The sequence below is a fragment of the Callospermophilus lateralis genome, chromosome 10 (assembly GCF_048772815.1).
Source record: "Callospermophilus lateralis isolate mCalLat2 chromosome 10, mCalLat2.hap1, whole genome shotgun sequence".
NCBI lineage: Eukaryota > Metazoa > Chordata > Mammalia > Rodentia > Sciuridae > Callospermophilus > Callospermophilus lateralis.
This window is the reverse complement of record NC_135314.1, coordinates 52,391,569-52,408,381: the sequence shown is the minus strand read 5'-3', so window position 1 is coordinate 52,408,381 and position 16,813 is coordinate 52,391,569. Positions and strand designations below refer to the sequence as shown.

Sequence of the window (16,813 nt, the reverse complement as noted above, 5' to 3'; positions counted from 1 at the left end):
CCATGACTTGCTCTTGTTCATTAATGTCTCTGCATAATTTAATATATGTGTTTAAATCTTCATGTTTCCATGGTCTAATGATATCTCTGCACCAACGATTCGCTTGGTCATAAGCCAGTTGTTTTATTAATGGCATTGCTTGTTCTATATTCCCAAAAACTCTGGTAGCTGTTCGAATAAGCCTATCTACAAATTCAGCATAAGATTCATTAGCTCCTTGTATTATCTTAGATAATTGACCTTGTAAACCTCCATGTCCTTGTAAAGTCTTCCATGCCTTAACTGCATCTACAGCAATTTGTGAATATATACCAGGATCATATGCAATTTGTTGCTGCTGATCCTCATAAGGTCCCTTTCCTAACAACATATCTAGATTTCTCTGAGGATAACCAGCTGCTGCATTTCGCCTAGCCATCTCACCAAATGCCGCAGTCTGGCTGGGCACAATTCAGGAGCCACTTGTCAAAAGAAACTAACTTTATTTTTAGAACCACACAAGCCAAAGAAAACAGCTCCTCAGGAAAAAACCCTCAGAACCCAACTGCCACCACCGGCTTCCCACAAGCCACACTCCCCAACCACCCGCCTCCACACCTCCCACAATCCTCTTCCTCTTGAGGCCGATTGGCTGGGTCGCATGGGTGGAGCCAAAAAGTCCCCCAATGAGCAGCTCCGTGGCCTGAAAGGGCAGGGAAACAGCCCAATGAGCTTCACCGCAGAGGAGCCAATCAGCTAGACGTTGCTGGGGCTGCTGTGAGCCAATCATCAGCTGGCAGTCTGAAAGTTTGCTGGGGCCCCTTCGGCCACACCAATATACTCTTTTTTTTTTTAAGGATCTTTTTGTGTGTGTGTTTTTAAAGAGAGAGTGAGAGAGGGAGGAGAGAGAGAATTTTTAATATTTATTTTTTAGTTTTCGGCTGACACAACATCTTTGTTTGTATGTGGTGCTGAGGATCGAACCTGGGCCGCACACATGCCAGACAAGAGCGCTACTGCTTGAGCCACATCCCCAGCCCCACCAATATACTCTTAAGAGAAATAAGGCAGTCCTTACCCTTAAGCATCTTACACCCCAATAAAAAGAAAAATAGACAAACATGATTATAGTTTTTTTTTAGGGGGGTACCAGTGATGGAACTCAGCGGCACTTGACCACTGAGCTACATCCCCATCCCTGGTTTTTTTTTTTTCAATATTTTTATTAGTTTTTGATGGACTTTTTTTTTTTTTTAATTTATATGCGGTTTTGCGGTGCTGAGAATCAAATCCAGTGCCTCACACATGCTAGGCAAGCGCTTTACCACTGAGCCACAAATCCAGCCCCTCCCCATCCCTATTTTATTTAGTCAGGGTCTCATTGAGTTGCTTAGTGCCTTGCTTTTTGCTGAGACTGGCTGTGGGAGGCCATCCTCGGAGGTGATTTGAGTTACCTCCCTGTCTAGATGAGAGGCGCTTAGCTTAGGCACATCCTGTGTCCAGAGTTTTTCCCACCCTTCTCAGGTCTGAGGGCTTGTCCATGTGGAGGCATGTCTGACCACTACCCCAAAGACTTTGGTATGCTGCCCCTCTTAATCTTCACTGGATGAGATTTTCCCCAGAATTTTTTGTTCTCCAATAAAAGTCCACTCCCTGGCATGTTTCTCTCTCTCTCTCTCTCTAGCCTCTTCAGTAAACCTTGCTACCACAATAGGTGGCTGGAGGCTGGCGCTAGGAGGAGCCGTCCTGGAGCTGGTTTAAGGTAATTAGAGTCTTGTCTCTTTAATTCAAAACTCCCTAGCGGTTTCTCATGTTTCGAACCTTGATTCATGAAGCCGGTGCATGTTAGGCAAGTGCTCCACCCCGAGCTATATCCCTAATTCTCTTAAGACAATTAAAATCTGGTTTTCGTTCCTACAACTAGAGTCCTGAGCAATGTAGTGAAACCCTGTCTCAAAATAAAAAACAAAAATGGCTGGGGATGTAGCTTGTGATAGAACACCACTGGATTTAATCCCTAGTACTACTAACAACAAACAAAAACACTCCAAGGGGTAGGCAGTGTGAGGAAAAGCTTAAAGAACATTTAGAAAAAGAAAGGGTCTTGCTAAATTGCTGAGGCTGGCTTTGAACTTGTGATCCTCTTGCCTCACCCTCTCAAGTTACTGGGATTACAGGCACTCACCACCACACCCAACTGAAATTCTGATTATTTATAACTTCAATATATTCTTGCTCCCTCCAGCATCATAGCCTGAATTGCTGTATAATATTTTAAACTGACTTGACCCTGGAATGCTTTTCTTATAAACACAAGATAGGCAATTGGTAAGGCCTCTGTGCCTTACCAAGAACAAAAGATTTTTTTCTTACAACCTGGTAAGGCTCCTCAAGACCTTTGAGATCAGGTCTGCAGTTATAGCTCAGTGGTAGCGCACTTGCCTAGCACATGTGAGGCACTGGATTAGAACCTCGGCACTACATTAAAAAAATAAATAAAAGTATCGTGTCCATCTACAGAAAAAAAAAAATGTCTGGGATCAGAAATAACTAAGGTTGCTGGGCTTGGTGGTGCATGCCTATTATCCCAGTCACTCCAGAGGCTAAGACAGGTGGATCACAAGCAACTTAGTGAGGCCCTGAGCAATTTAGTGGGACCCTATCTCAAAATTAAAAATAAATTAAATCAAAAAAGACTAAATATGTAATTTGGTAAAGTGCCCCTGGATTCAATCCCCAGTAGCAAAAATAAAAAGGAAATAACGAATGTCACAACTAATGTGGTAACCACTTTTGGATAGGGATGTGGGCTTCCCTAAGTCAGAAGGCTTGACAAGACAACCAAAGGCCTTTCCATGCAACTAACTGTGCCCAAAATTTTCCTGGGTCCTCAAGTTACTTAACTTAGGTATTGATTCCTGTACCAGTAAAATGGGAGAAATCGCTAATTTCATTGAGTTGAAATAAAATATATGTAATATATATAAGAAATGAAATATATGTAAAATGACTGGTACACAGTCAATACTCAATGAATATTAGTTCTCTTTCTCCAAATTTTAATGTCATTACTATATGAAATATTATCCAATTATCTTCTTCTGTTCAAATGACTTAAAAATTTATACAATGAGGGCTGGGGATGTGGCTCAAGTGGTAGCTCGCTTGCCTGGCATGTGTGTGGCACTGGGTTCTATCCTCAGCACCACATTCAAATAAAGATGTTGTGTCTGCCGAAAACTAAAAAATAAATATTAAAAAAATTCTCTCTCTCTCTTTTTAAAAAAATTTATACAATGAAATGGTATGATTTTACATGATAAAGTGTAAGATTTACAGATTTACAGATAAGTGAAGCAGAATTTTTTAAAAATCTGAATTGGTTTTTCCACAGTTTTTATTGGATTTAAAATTCATTTAAGGGATAGACAGATATACAACTAGTTTGATCAGCTACTAATATATTTTGATGTCCCTTTATTTTTGTACCTAAGAGCCAGTTCACTTTTTCTCCATGTTCAATATTTAGCTTTGGTGAGATTTTGCCATGTTCTTCCTCGTCTGTTACTGAAGCATTAGTGTTTCCACCCTGCTTGGTGTAAGTTGCTCGTTTAGTTTTCTTTCTGTGGGTATGTTTTGCAGGACTCTTCTGTTTTTTCTCAACTTCTCTGCTCACATCCCATAACATTATCTTCCCATCATTCCCTCCAGTAAGCAGCAAATAGGATTCCGACAGAAAACAGACCTGGGATACCCCCAAGGTGTGGCCCTTAAATCCCAGTTCTTGTTCACACTTGACTCCCATCACCCTAAAGATTCGAACCTTACCATCTTCAGCACCACAACTAAAAATATTGCCACATGATGCCACAGAGACAGAGTGGGCTAGAGCAGGATTTAAGAGTTGACCAGGTGATTGTGGGCTTTCCATTTCTTCTGTTTCATCCTCCTGTAAATTTGTAATCCAGAGTGGCCGGGCTTTCTGAAGATTCCATAGCATCACCTTTAAATAAGATGAAATTACAGTCATACAAAGTACTAGTCATTTTGCTCAACCACAGTATTTGTCCAGCTTCTAATAAAATCATCAAAGTAGTCTGAGAATGATCAGTTGGATACATCCCAGCAATATTTAAAAAACCAAATCAGACTCTACCACAACATGCCAGTAGAATGCCATCTAAAACTGGACTTAAAGCTAGAATGCAGAAGGGATGGTAGAATTTACAAAACAAGATCCTAAATAATGATATGAATAGAACTCATTAAAGTGTAATTACTAAGCAGCTACCAGATTCCATATCTTTCTACCTCATCATTTCAAGTAAACTGAAGATTATGCTGAGCAGGGTGGCACTGCCTGTAGTCCCAGCTCCTTAGGAGGCAGAAGGATCACGCAAGTCTAGAAATTCAAGGCTAGCTTGAACAAAATAGTCAGACCCTGTCTAAAAAACAAAACAACAAGCGGGAAAAAAAAAAAAACCCTGCTGATTATGAAATTTGTTAATTTTCATCTATGCTTGTTATAAAAAGTCCTAAATAAACTAAATCTAGATTATTGTTGAAATTATTTCTGACTTGAATGGCTTTCCTTTTCTTTCCCATTACTCAAATTACCAACCCTAGGAGCTTACATATTCCAGTCTCTCTCTATCCCATATCTAGTTCCAAATCTTTTTTTTACTTTTCAGTACTGGGGAGTCTACCCATGTCCTCACACATACTAGGAAAGCATTCCACCACTGAACTATATACTCACAGCCCATTTTTATTTTATTTTGAGACAGGGTTTCTCTAATTTTCCCAGGCTGGCCTCAAATTTTAGATCCTCCTGCCTCAGCCTCCTAAGTAGCTGGGATTATAGGTGTGCACTACTGCATTTCTTTTCTTTTTTTTTGAACCATTTATATTTATTTTATCTTTTTAAATTTTGATTTTGTTATATATGACAACAGGATGCATTACAATTCATATTATACATATAAAGCACAATTTTTCATATCTCTGGTTGTATACAAAGTAGAGTCACATCCTAGGGTAATGATGACCATCACATTCCACCGTCTTTCCTATACATACTGCGTTTCTAATCTACTAATTGACATATAATGCTGGATTTTCTGCTTCCAGGGATTTAATTCATCTTTGCTTCTGCCTAATATAACAGCTGGGAAAGAGGAGAAATCCCAAACGTATCTGCTAATTAATTTGACATCCTGGTTTTATATTTGGCTTTTTTGTTGTTGTTCCTTACCATGATCTTAGATCTACTAGACTGACTTAAACAAAATGCTAAATAAAACAAAAACAAAAAAAAGCTTTGAGAACTAATTTTACACTATAATATTCAGATTCATCCCCCCCATGTCAGTCTATGCTAATCACTAAGCCACACCCCTAGTCCTTTTTTCCCCCCACTAATATGCTTATGAGAATTTTTCGCTATTTATTTACTTGTTCTAATTAGTTACACATGTCAGCAGAATGCTCTTTGATTCATTGAACACAAATGGAGCACAGATTTTCACTTCTCTGGTTGTACACCCTAGTCCTTTTTAATATTTTATTTAGAGACAGGGTCTTGCTGAGTTGCTTAGAGCCTTGCTAAATTGCTGAGGCTAACTTTGAACTCTCTATTCTCCTACCTCAGCCTCCCGAGCTGCTGGGATTACAGGCCTATGCCACCGCGCCCAAGAAGGAAAACATTCTTAATCCTTTCAAGAACAGACATTTTATAACTCACATTTTTAATGGACAGTAGGATAAACACAGCCTTGTTTAGATAGTCAAATGAACAGATCTAAACTGATAAGATCATCAGTTATGCTATTAAAAAACCTGAACACAAGGAAATTGACATTACAGAAATCTGCTAGCTTAAGTGGATTGGCAGGCACCCCAGTTCTCAAACAGCCCTAGAATGTCAGGACTGTATTTTCTGTCCTCCTAAGACATTAAAACAAACTGCACCAAATGTGTTTTCAGCAGATGAACATTTTTGTATTTGATTTAAATTATCTAAATGTGCTAAATAATTTTAGAGTCTACCAATTTTATAGTTATTTCCAAGTACTAATAATTTGGATGGTATCTGCTTAGATATTCCTTTTATGTTTTTTGACCCTCAATCCCTGATGCTGAGGATCAATGCAGGGCCTTATACATGCCAGGCAAGTACTCTACCAATGAGCTACATCCCCAACTCACTCTTTATTGTTTATTTGTCTTAACTGCCAAAGACTCCAAAGCATTTCACGCTCATTTCTCAACCAGCTGTTTGAGCAGTTTACACCCTAAGCAGGAGAGCTAGTGAAAGAAAAGAATAAAAGTTTGAGGCTTATAGGTCTGTAAAAAGTCAAAGGGAAGGCTGGAGCTGGGGCCAGCAGCCCAGCATTTGCCTCACACCTGTGAGGCACTGGGTTCGATTCTTGGCATCACATGAAAAAATTAACGAAATAAAGTTATTTAAAAAAAAGTCAAAGGGAGTGAAAGTGGACAACTGGCAAACTGTCAGAAGTGAATGCAAACATATCAAAATGACCCTGCTCAAAAATTTCTCCCTACTTTGTAGTACTGGAGACTGAACCCAGGGGTGCTCTACCACTAAGCTACATTCCCAATCCTTTTACAATTTATTTTCAGATTGGGTGTCACATTACTGATACTTGCCTCAAATTTGAGATCCTCCTCCCTCAGCCTCCCAAATTGCTGGAATTAAAGGCATGTGCCACTGTGTCTGGCAGGTCTCTACCTCTTTGAATGCAATTTGCCTAATTATTTAAACCGTCTAAATAAAAACAAAGACTTTTATAACTTTTATGCCCTTTTACTATCATGTCTATGTTCTTGGGCTCCCCAAAAGACAGGCTATTCTTAAAGTTTAGAATAATACTGGACAACCAGGTTTTTAAAAGAAAACTATAGAAAAAGTTTCAACTTTGGTGAAGGAAGGAATCGCTTGAAAACATGGTGGTGGGGCTGCAGCTCAATGGTAGAGAGTACTTGTCTAGCATGTGCCAGGCATTAGATTTGATCCCTAGAATTAAAAAAAAAAAAAAAAAAAAAAGTTGATTTTAGCTGCAATTGCTATAACACAGACCACTACAAAAGCTAATCTGTAGTGAACTTTTAACATTTTTGCCAGGCAAATCAAAATAGGTTACTACCTAAACCCAACTTTCACAGAATATTTGTTTCCTAGGCTGTTAACTAGCAGCTGCCTTACCACTAAAATGTCTTACCTAGAAGTGGAGGCAAAATGATAAAATTCTGGATGTTCATTCCTCATCTAATCTGAAGAGAACAGGTCACCTCTGCATATTTAACTACCATGCCTAGTGAATAATGAATGAGCCAGTGATGAAAAATGGAATAGCTGGAAGATGAAAGAATGACTAGTCAAAAACACACTAAAACTGTTCTCCTTAAAAAAAAAAAAAAAAAAAAAACAGATATCAACCTGGCTGTGCAGTGCTTCTTCACAACCACACAGGCAGATTATCACCCCAAGGATAGAGAATGTAGGTTTATAAAAGGGTTTTGTCAAAGATCTAGGAGTGGAAAGGAATTTAGATGTTGTAGAGTAACTGTGCCTCATATAGAATGATCCTCAACAGAGTCACTAGGACACTTCCGATGGGGCAATTCTTCATTGATTGGGAGTAATCCCAGCACAGGGCATCCACTGACCCCACCGCTAGACTCTCCAACTACTCCCCGCCCACCCCCCCCAACTAAATGCTGGTGGCTTAATGAAGCTAGAGATGGCCATTGAAACCAACACCAAATCAGCCTCATGGATTCCTAACAGAGGTACAAGGAGGAGGAGGGATGGGCAAAGACCACCAACCAGGAAGGTGAAAAGAAAAAACCTTTACTGGTTAACAGGAACAAAGATTCTTAGCATTAAAAATTGTATATTGGGGGCTGGGGATGTGGTTCAAGCGGTAGCGCGCTTGCCTGGCATACGTGCGGTCCCGGTTCCATCCTCAGCACCACATACAAAGATGTTGTGCCCACCAAAAACTAAAAAAAAAAAATAAATAAAAATAAAAAAAAATTTCTCTCTCTCTCTCTCTTTAAAAAAAAAAAAAAATTGTATATTGGCCTGGGGATGTGGCTAAAGTGGTAACGCGCTCGCCTGGCATGCGCGGGGTGCTGAGTTAGATCCTCAGCACCACATTAAAAAAAATAAAGATGTGTCCACTGAAAATTAAAATAAATATTTAAAAAAAATTCTCTCTCTAAAAAAAAAACAAAACAAAACAAAAATGCCTAGAATAGTGTTGGGCATATAGGCCATTTTTAAATAATGACTTTCTAGAGGTCATCTGTTCCTTAAGATTTTTTTTTTAAATTTTAATATTTTTATCTTTTAGTTTTCCGCGGACACAACATCTTTGTTTTTTTTTTTTTGTATGTGGTGCTGAGGATCGAACCTGGTCCGCACGCTTGCCAGGTGAGCGCGCTACCACTTGAGCCATATCCCGAGCCCCAGAATTCTTTTTTTTAAACACACACACACACACACATTAGTCGTAGGGGGACACACTACTTTATTTATTTATTTAATGTAGTGCTAAGGATCAAATTCAGTGCCTCACATGTGTTAGGTGAACACTCTACCACTGAGCTACATCCGCAGCCCTTTTTATTTTTCACTTTGCTAAGTTACTCAGCCTGGCCTCCACTCTGAGAGTCTTTCAAGTAGCTGGGATTACAGTGTATGCCATTGCACCCAGCTCCTATCACATTCCTGATGATATTCTGTTTAAATACCTCAAGTGTCACAGAGAAAAAAAACAGGCTTTGGAGCCAGTAGTGTAGATACTTAATTTCAATTTCAGTTTCCTTATTTATAGAAAAGTAATGATCTGGGAGGATAAGATTAGAATTAAAACTAATATATGTAAATCAGCAAGCACTAAGTACAACAGAGAAGTCATGATTATTCTCACTTCAGTGCTGAGATGTATTCTCTCAAAGAGAAGTGCATCCCAACAAGGGAAAAGTTCAAGGTATACAAAAACTGTTCTGTTAATCCAAAATCTGTTTTCCTATGACTTCTGTCATTTAAATTAGCATATTCCGAGGCTGAGTCTGTGGTTCAGTGGTAGAGCACTCGCCTGGTGTGTGTGAGGCACTGGGTTTGATTCTCAGCACCGCATATAAATAAATAAAAGTATAAAAAAAATTATCATATTCCATTTTCAACCCTCAAGAAAACTAAGCACCTCCAGCTCCCATGTATAATGTGTTTTCTAGATATATCTACTTTCATGGTGGTCTTCCTCTGAATTTGGGCTAACTTATGATGTTGCTTTCAAAACCCAGCACTGAATACAATGCTCTGATTGTCATCATCAACGCACACTATTTTATTTAATGTACTCCAGAATTTTTAAGTAAAAACAGAGTCAGGACCTCCAACTTTCCTTTCCTTTCTTTAAAGTGCAACACAGAGTTTGTAGAGAATGTGTGGATCAATTCTACCTTCTGCACTTCCCTTTGTTTGTTTAGAATCAAATATTTGAATCCTGAGGTTTTAGAAATGTTTTGAAGCATACATAAAGGAAAACTAGAGGATTAATGATTACTTTGTGAATAAAATCTACTAGGTTTTGTCAGTTTAGCATTCAACTTAGAAATAAAGCTTAAGGTTCATAAATGGAGAAGACATGTTAGTACAGAATAGAAAATGCAACATATTTAGCATGATCAATAACTTGATTCTGGGGCCTGAGTATGTAGCTCAGAGCATATGCTTAGTATGTGCAAGGATCTGGGTTCAGTTCACAGCAGTGCTAAAACAAAACAAAACAAAACAAAACAACAACAAAACAACCAACCCAAAACCATCATTTTGCTAGCAAATCACATTTAGAAATTACTCAAATATTCTTTGCAAAATCATCACCTGCATATCCAGGCCACATGAAACCAGACTCTGAGGCCTGTGAGGTCGAAAAGCTACAGAAGAACAGATATTGGAATGTCTCTTCAGGGATCTGCTAACTTTTTTATTTTCCAAGTCTAGAATTTTGATTGCCCCAGAGTCATCAGCAGAAGCCAGCAGGTTTTCAGTTTCATTCAATGAAAGACAATTGATTTCTTCTTCATTCACATGAAAATGGTCCAAGGAATCTTTGAGGGATCGGACATCCAGTATGCTAATGGTTTCTCCATGTGATGCATAGAGCTTGGTGGGGCAGGAGGGAGAAAATAAGACACTGGTAACATCATCAGTCCCTTGGAACTGCATGTGTCCTACAAGAGTCCCATCTTCACCCCAAACCACGAGATCTCCACCCTCTGCTCCAGAAGCCACTAGCCCGTCTTTACTTGCATTCATGCAGAGAATAGGAGAAGAATGTCCACCAGTCCACTTCACTGCCATAATGACCCCGAAGACTCTGTGAAAGGGGAAAAAAACTATAATATCATGCTTTATACAAGAACTTGATGGTAGGATACAAATATAATAAGCAGCATTTAATTTAAATTATTTTAAAAAGACAGTTTAAAGACAATTTAAAAAACATTAAAAGTCAAGTTTATCAAAACCTAGTTGAATGCAGGGCATAATAGTTGAAAGCAGAGGTATACTAGTAGGCATATGCTTAAGAGGGCTTCCCTTACCATCAGGAACCCAAGTAAACTTGATCCTCTATAGTTTTTGTCGTGAGACATAAGAATAAACACTAAATACAACTTATTTTAAACTAGGAAAACTTTTTTAAAAAGAGGGCTGCACAATCATCACATTATACTTTTCATTTGGATAATGTTTTTCATTTTTTTGACATTGGGGATTGATCTAAAGGAATGTTTTAGAGTGTGAAATCTGTGGCCAGTTTCTCCAGGTATGTATTAGCTGGGTGCCTGGGCAAGTTACTGAACCTCTCTGTGACTAATTTTCCTTCTCTATAAAATGAATATAATAATAACACCCACTTATTTCATAGGGTCATTGAGAAAATGAAATGTTAATATATATAAAACACATATAATATTACCCTGAGCACATATAATGAGTACTCAAAACCAAATTCCTATTATTACTTTTTCCATCTTTATTAGGCTGGTCAAAATGGCATCAAATATACTACACCAGTGGTCTCGAAGTGTGTTTCCTATAGCACTTTGTGGTCTAGCAGCATCAGTATCACTTAAGGAACTTGTTAGAATAGAAATCATTGGACCTTACCCTAGGCATATACATCTGCACTTCTGGGGATAGGGCCTAGCAATGTGTTTGACAAGTCTTCCAAGTAATTCTGATGTATGTTAGAATTTTAGAACATGTATTATACTATTAATCATCTGGAGAACTGGTTAAAAATGTGGGCCACTGGGAGACACTGGAGACTTATTAAATAGGCTATTATCAATTTATTCTCAAAATATTCTTCTGATTAGTTTTGTTTTTTTACAGATAATAAAACTGAGTCACTGAGCTGGGGTGTAGGTCAGTGGTAGAACTTTTGCCTACCATGCACAAGGCCCTGGGTTCAATTTTTGGCACCACAAAAACAAATAAACAAAAACTCTGAATCTCAGAAATGTTAAGGAATTTGTCAAGGACACCTGTCTCTTAGGATTTATACATGAAAACCAATATAAAGGGATTCCAAATATTTAAATAATGAAGAGCCTTTTCTAACAATTCCACTTAACAATAGTTTTGCACTTAACAATAGTTTTGTTAGTGTTCTTTGAAAGTACAGAAAATGACCAAATGCTATTAATAGTTTAGTACAGCTTTTAAATGTATTCACAGATTCTAAAACTATATTAGTATCTATCTGCACTTATACAATAATAGTATGAACGTATAAAATTTAGATTTATCTTACTCTAGAAATCCCAGACATACAGACTGGAATTGACACATAATACTGCCCTGTCTCAGCTGTCTACTGGTAAGGGCTAAAAAAGGAAATCAGGACAATTTATACAACTTTAATGGTCAGATGAAAAAAAGAAAACAAATCTATCGGGACAAATTTACTTTTTCATTTCACAGTCCAAGAGAGAAGTTACCAAAGAAAAACTCCCTGAATTGCTTTACTACTTTCAGATAAGATACTTGAATTTAGCCCAATGGTACAGAGATAATTTCCTAATAATGTTTCAAAAAAAATCATTTGAGGGCTGGGGTTTGCCCAGTGGTAGAGCACTCGCCTAGTATGTGTGAAGCACTGGGTTCGGTTCTTAGCACTACATAAAAATAAATAAAATAAAGGTATTGTGCCCAACTACAACTAAAAATAAATTTTTTAAAAAAATCATTTAAAACAACCTGGTGCCTAAAGTTTGCATTCTCAATACAAAACTGCTTATTTCCTCCTACTACAATTGTAGCCACACTCCTTTATCTCTTTCACATGCACAATCACTAATTCGACTGCAAAAAAAAAAAATCAGACATGTTAGTAATCAAGGTAACAGAAACATGGTCATAAAATCACATACAGTAATATTCATAAAGAGGATAAAATGGGAGAAAGGCAAAACCAAAACTTTTTTTTCAGCAAAAGCATTAAATTAGTATATAGAGGAAACTAATTAAACAGACACTGAAACAAAGATCTAAAGGAGACTCTTAGAGAGGAAATGACTCAGAGGGAGGTAAAGAAGCCCTGGTGGTTTGATTTTTGCTGAGAAGTACTTAAATGGTAGTTAAATAATCTTCTGCCATAACAAAGATTCTTGCCAAAAGCTCCATATAAATCAAGAGAAAGGACAAATGACTTATTTTTTTTTTTTTGTGCCGAGGATGGAATCCAGGGCCCTGTGCATGCTAAGCACACCATTTACCACTAAGCTACATCCTCAGCCCCTTTATGATTTTATTTATTTATTTATTTATGAGAGAGAGAGAGAGAGAGAGAGAGAGAGAGAAATTTTTTTTAACATTTATTTTTTAGTTTCCAGCGGACACAACATCTTTGTTTGTATGTGGTGCTGAGGATCGAACCCAGGCCACATGCATGCCAGGCGAGCACACTACCGCTTGAGCCACATCCCCAGCCCCCCTTTATGATTTTAAATAAAGGCAGGAACTGTCATACTGACACTTCATTTGGCAAAAGATGCTTTCCTAACTTAAAATATGAAATTTAAATTAACTACTGAAAAGACAATTTGAGTCACCAATAATTTTAACTATTAATTCTTACAGTGTTGATCACTTCTGTACTAAATTAGGGCCTCAATTTTGTGATGGTGAATCAACTTTAATATCAAGAAGTCTGGCTGGGAGTGATGATGCATGCATGTAATCCCAGCAATTCGGAAGCCTGAGGCAGGAGGATCACAAATTAGAGGTCAGCCTGCCCCATACCTTAATGACCCTGTTTCAAAATAAAAAAATAAAAAAGGGTTGGAGAATGTGATTCAGTGGCAGAGCACCCTGGCTTCAATACCGTGTCTTCCCCACCCCTCAAAAAACTTCAGGAAGTCTGTACTCTGATTCTATCATATGCATTTTTTTGTGTATGCATACAGGTTTGGCATCCCTACTGGGATTTCAGGTTTTAGGTAAGACAAGAATGAGACAGGATTCTAGTACTTTTATTTCCTCTAATACAATTCTATTCACAGTAGCTCCAAATAAAAAATGTTGATTGGCAGACAAAGTTTAGCAGATTTTCTTCCTAATATAATTCTTTTCTGAAATAAATTAATTCAATTTTAAAGTACATTTGGTTAAGCTCCACCCCAAATTGTGAGAAGTTAGGCAATAAGTGGACATTATGCTTAAAGGCACTATTATAACCAACAATGTTTTCTATAAATTTTTCCATAGGAACAAATTGTAACTCTTGTATTAAACCCACAATATCTAAGAACAGTTCTACCTTAAACTCTAGAATTAATTAAATTTCTAATCTTTAAATCACATGGGTAATATTTACTGGTCACTTGCTTGGTCAGGGAAAAAAAAAGATGTATTGCTGGAAATGCTAAAAGAAAAAAAAAGCTAAGAAAAACTTAAAAAAAATCTATACATTCAAGTGAGGCTTTTAATTTTAGTCAATCAGCATTTGTCATATGAAATATTGATCAGGGATTCAACAAGAGCCTCCAAAACCATCTAATTACTTAGTTTATAAAACTGCTGTTATTTGGAACTTACCCAAAGACCACTATCAATAAGTGTTAAAATAGACCTCTATGGTAGAAGGATAGTAAGGAAAATGAGTTAAATTTGGGTTCAATTAAACAATCCTTCAGGAATGAGTTGTTAGCAAGCTACTGTTTCTTATTTTTCTGACTGGGACTAGAAAGCTTAGTGGAAATAGATTAAGTACCAGTATCCCCACATTCATGTACCAAATCTATAAGCTTCTTTTTTCCTATGCAGTTGCCTAAAGGATCAAGCATGGCAGATAATATCCTCCTATAAATTACTTTAGATGATAGAGTCCTCCCTTCTAACACTTAATGAGATCATGAAGTGGGTGAGGACAAGGTGTGGTATCTTGAGAGCAACTTGAGGGTGGAATGCCAGAGTGCCACAGGTGACAGTTCTGAATAGCTAGAGGGCAGAATGAGGGCAATAAACAGGAGGGGAAGGGGAAGGGTGATGAGCAGGTAAAAGATTTGTAAAAAGGAGGAATCTTTTTCTCCCTTGAAATTCTACCTGGGCCACTTGGGGGATGGTCTGCCACTGAAAGTCACCTAAATGATGGACTAGAAAAACACCAAAATTATCTCATGGAATCCTTCAAAGGTTCTACATCACGTGTACTTTCAGACAAAATAAAGTTCAAAGTATAATAAATGAGTAATCTTGATTAGCAACACTTTTCTCCAGCCATACCTCCATTAGTCCACTTCTTCAAATGTCCATGCCTCCCCCCTTTTTTAAGAGAAAGGGTTTTGCCATGTGTGGTGGCTCAGGCCTGTAATCCCAGTTATTCAGGAGGCTGAGGAAAAGGGCCACAAGTTCAAGGATGGCCTCTACAACTTTTTGACACCTTGTCTGAAAATAAAAAATTAAGAAGGGCTAGGATGTAATGTAGCTCGGGGGTTCAATCCCCAGTCTCTCCCCCTCTCTCTCTCTCTCACCCCCCCCACACACACCCAAAGAAAGAAAAAAGAGATAGGGTTTTGTTACATTGCCTAGGCTGATCTCAAACTCTTGGGCTCAAGTGATCCTCCTATCTCAGCCTCCAGAGTAGCTGGGACTACATTTGCAGTGCACCACACCTTGTCAGTGCCTTATATCTGTTGATTCTGCACAATTCTTTATCCCCTTCTCTGAGGCATCAACTTTACCTCATTCTTGCAAATTTAAAATAAACATAATTGTCTTTTCAGACAAAAGTTGTTATTTGGAACTCAGGAAATACCTTAGCATCACCATTACTATAATCAGTAGTCATTGTTCCTTCACAGGTTTGTTTCCTAAAGTTGGTCATGACGTGGAGAAATGGGATAGTGTTCAAAATGATCGAAAGGCTGTGACATTGGTATTAGTAAAAACAAAAGCTTAGGGTTACTGAGCTTGGTGAAAAAGATATCTGGAAGAAGGAACCGGAAATAAACAAGTTATTACATAACAGAATGGATGGAGGTTGCAGTTCTTGTTTTCATTAGAGAACAAGAAATTATACACAGGAAGTTTCAGACAAGATTTCTTACTACATAAAGATTGCAAGACACTGAAGGTGACTACTAAGGGAATCTGTGAACCCTACTATTAAAATAATTACCAGCTTTGAATTGTCTTGAGGATTATATAAAAACCAGAGTAGAGGGCTAAGGATGTAGCTCAGTAGTAGAGTACTTGCATAAGTGCCACCAAGGCCTTGAATTCGATCCCTGGTACCGCACAACAAAAACCAAAAACGATGTAAAAGAACTAGTATGGAGCCAGGCTCACGCTGTGACTATTGTTCTTTTCCTATGTGTTCTTTAAAGGCTGTCAGAAAACGGTTGGGGTCCTCTAGGAAAACGTACTATGACCAAATAATTCTGAAATTCTTTTCCTTCCACGAAACCATCTGTAATATGGTCTCCATGTCATTCTCTCTATTGTAATGTTTAATTAAAAATTAGTGCCTTAAGGGCTGGGGTTATAGCTCAGTGATAGAGCGCTTGCCTCGCACCTGTGAGGCATTGGGTTCAGTCCTCAGCACCACATAAAAATAAAGTAAGTAATAAAGTAACAAAACAACCCCAACACATTGCCTTAGTCTACGAAGCGGTGGATCTGGGAATACTACATTTTGTCCAAAAAATATGGCATTTATTTAGTTCGCAAACGGCACTTTGAAGTTATCCAAATTTTCGGGGGGCGGTGTCAGGAGGCTATTCAAATGTAGCCAGGTATTCCAACGTAGAGGGTATTCAAATGTACTTTTGGAGCGCACGGTGGGTCAGAAATTCTGGTAAGTACCGATATTTAAGAAGAACAAGTGGGCCTGGCGAGGAAAGGACCGCCTCAGCCGCCGAAGGCATAGAAACGGATTAAATCAGACCAGGAAAAGACGGCTCCAGATACCCAAGGTAAAGAAAAAGGATCCAACTCAAACCGAACGTGCATCGCTAGGAATTGGCTGGCAGGAAAAGAGAAGTTTCATACGTTAATTTGGAGACTTAACAGGAACCAAATGCTATGGGAAAACTTCGCAAGTAAAGGGGCCAAAGAGAGCGGACTCGCAGCCACTAGAGCAAAAAGAGCTCGAAAAGGTACTGGAGCGCAACCCAGAACCCACCCGCACCAGCCTCATACCTGCGTTTCCCTTCTCCTCCCGGGCTGCTAGTGATGACCTCATCAGCCGCGTCCAATCCCACCAAGCGTAGAACGCGAGGCGCCTCAGCC

General features: G+C 38.4%; 1 protein-coding gene across 3 annotated transcripts; it reads right to left on the bottom strand.

Annotated features, from left to right (window-relative positions):
• Positions 1–3,374: 3,374 nt before the first annotated feature.
• Positions 3,375–16,751, bottom strand: Wdr53 (WD repeat domain 53). Of its 3 annotated transcripts, XM_076868216.1 has the most exons (4): positions 16,724–16,740; positions 10,321–10,391; positions 9,896–10,177; positions 3,375–3,982 (listed from the first exon to the last, which is right to left on the bottom strand). In XM_076868216.1, exons 2-4 carry the CDS (start codon positions 10,324–10,326, stop codon positions 3,386–3,388), a joined length of 885 nt encoding a protein of 294 aa, XP_076724331.1. In that variant the 5' UTR covers positions 10,327–10,391; positions 16,724–16,740; the 3' UTR covers positions 3,375–3,385. The 3 variants fall into 3 exon arrangements, with proteins under 3 accessions (XP_076724331.1, XP_076724329.1, XP_076724330.1); XM_076868214.1 differs by having other exon boundaries at positions 9,896–10,391; positions 16,724–16,751; XM_076868215.1 differs by lacking the exon at positions 16,724–16,740 and adding an exon at positions 14,807–14,874 and having other exon boundaries at positions 9,896–10,391.
• Between the last annotated feature and the right edge of the window lie 62 nt (positions 16,752–16,813).

Bases quoted from the DNA above. Each gene is read 5' to 3' on its own strand.
- Wdr53 (XM_076868214.1), bottom strand. From the start codon at position 10,375: ATGGCAGTGAAGTGGACTGGTGGACATTCTTCTCCTATTCTCTGCATG. The intron at 3,983-9,895 runs GTGATGATTTTG...TCTTATTTAAAG, and splicing joins CATGTGGCCTGGATATGCAG to GTGATGCTATGGAATCTTCA.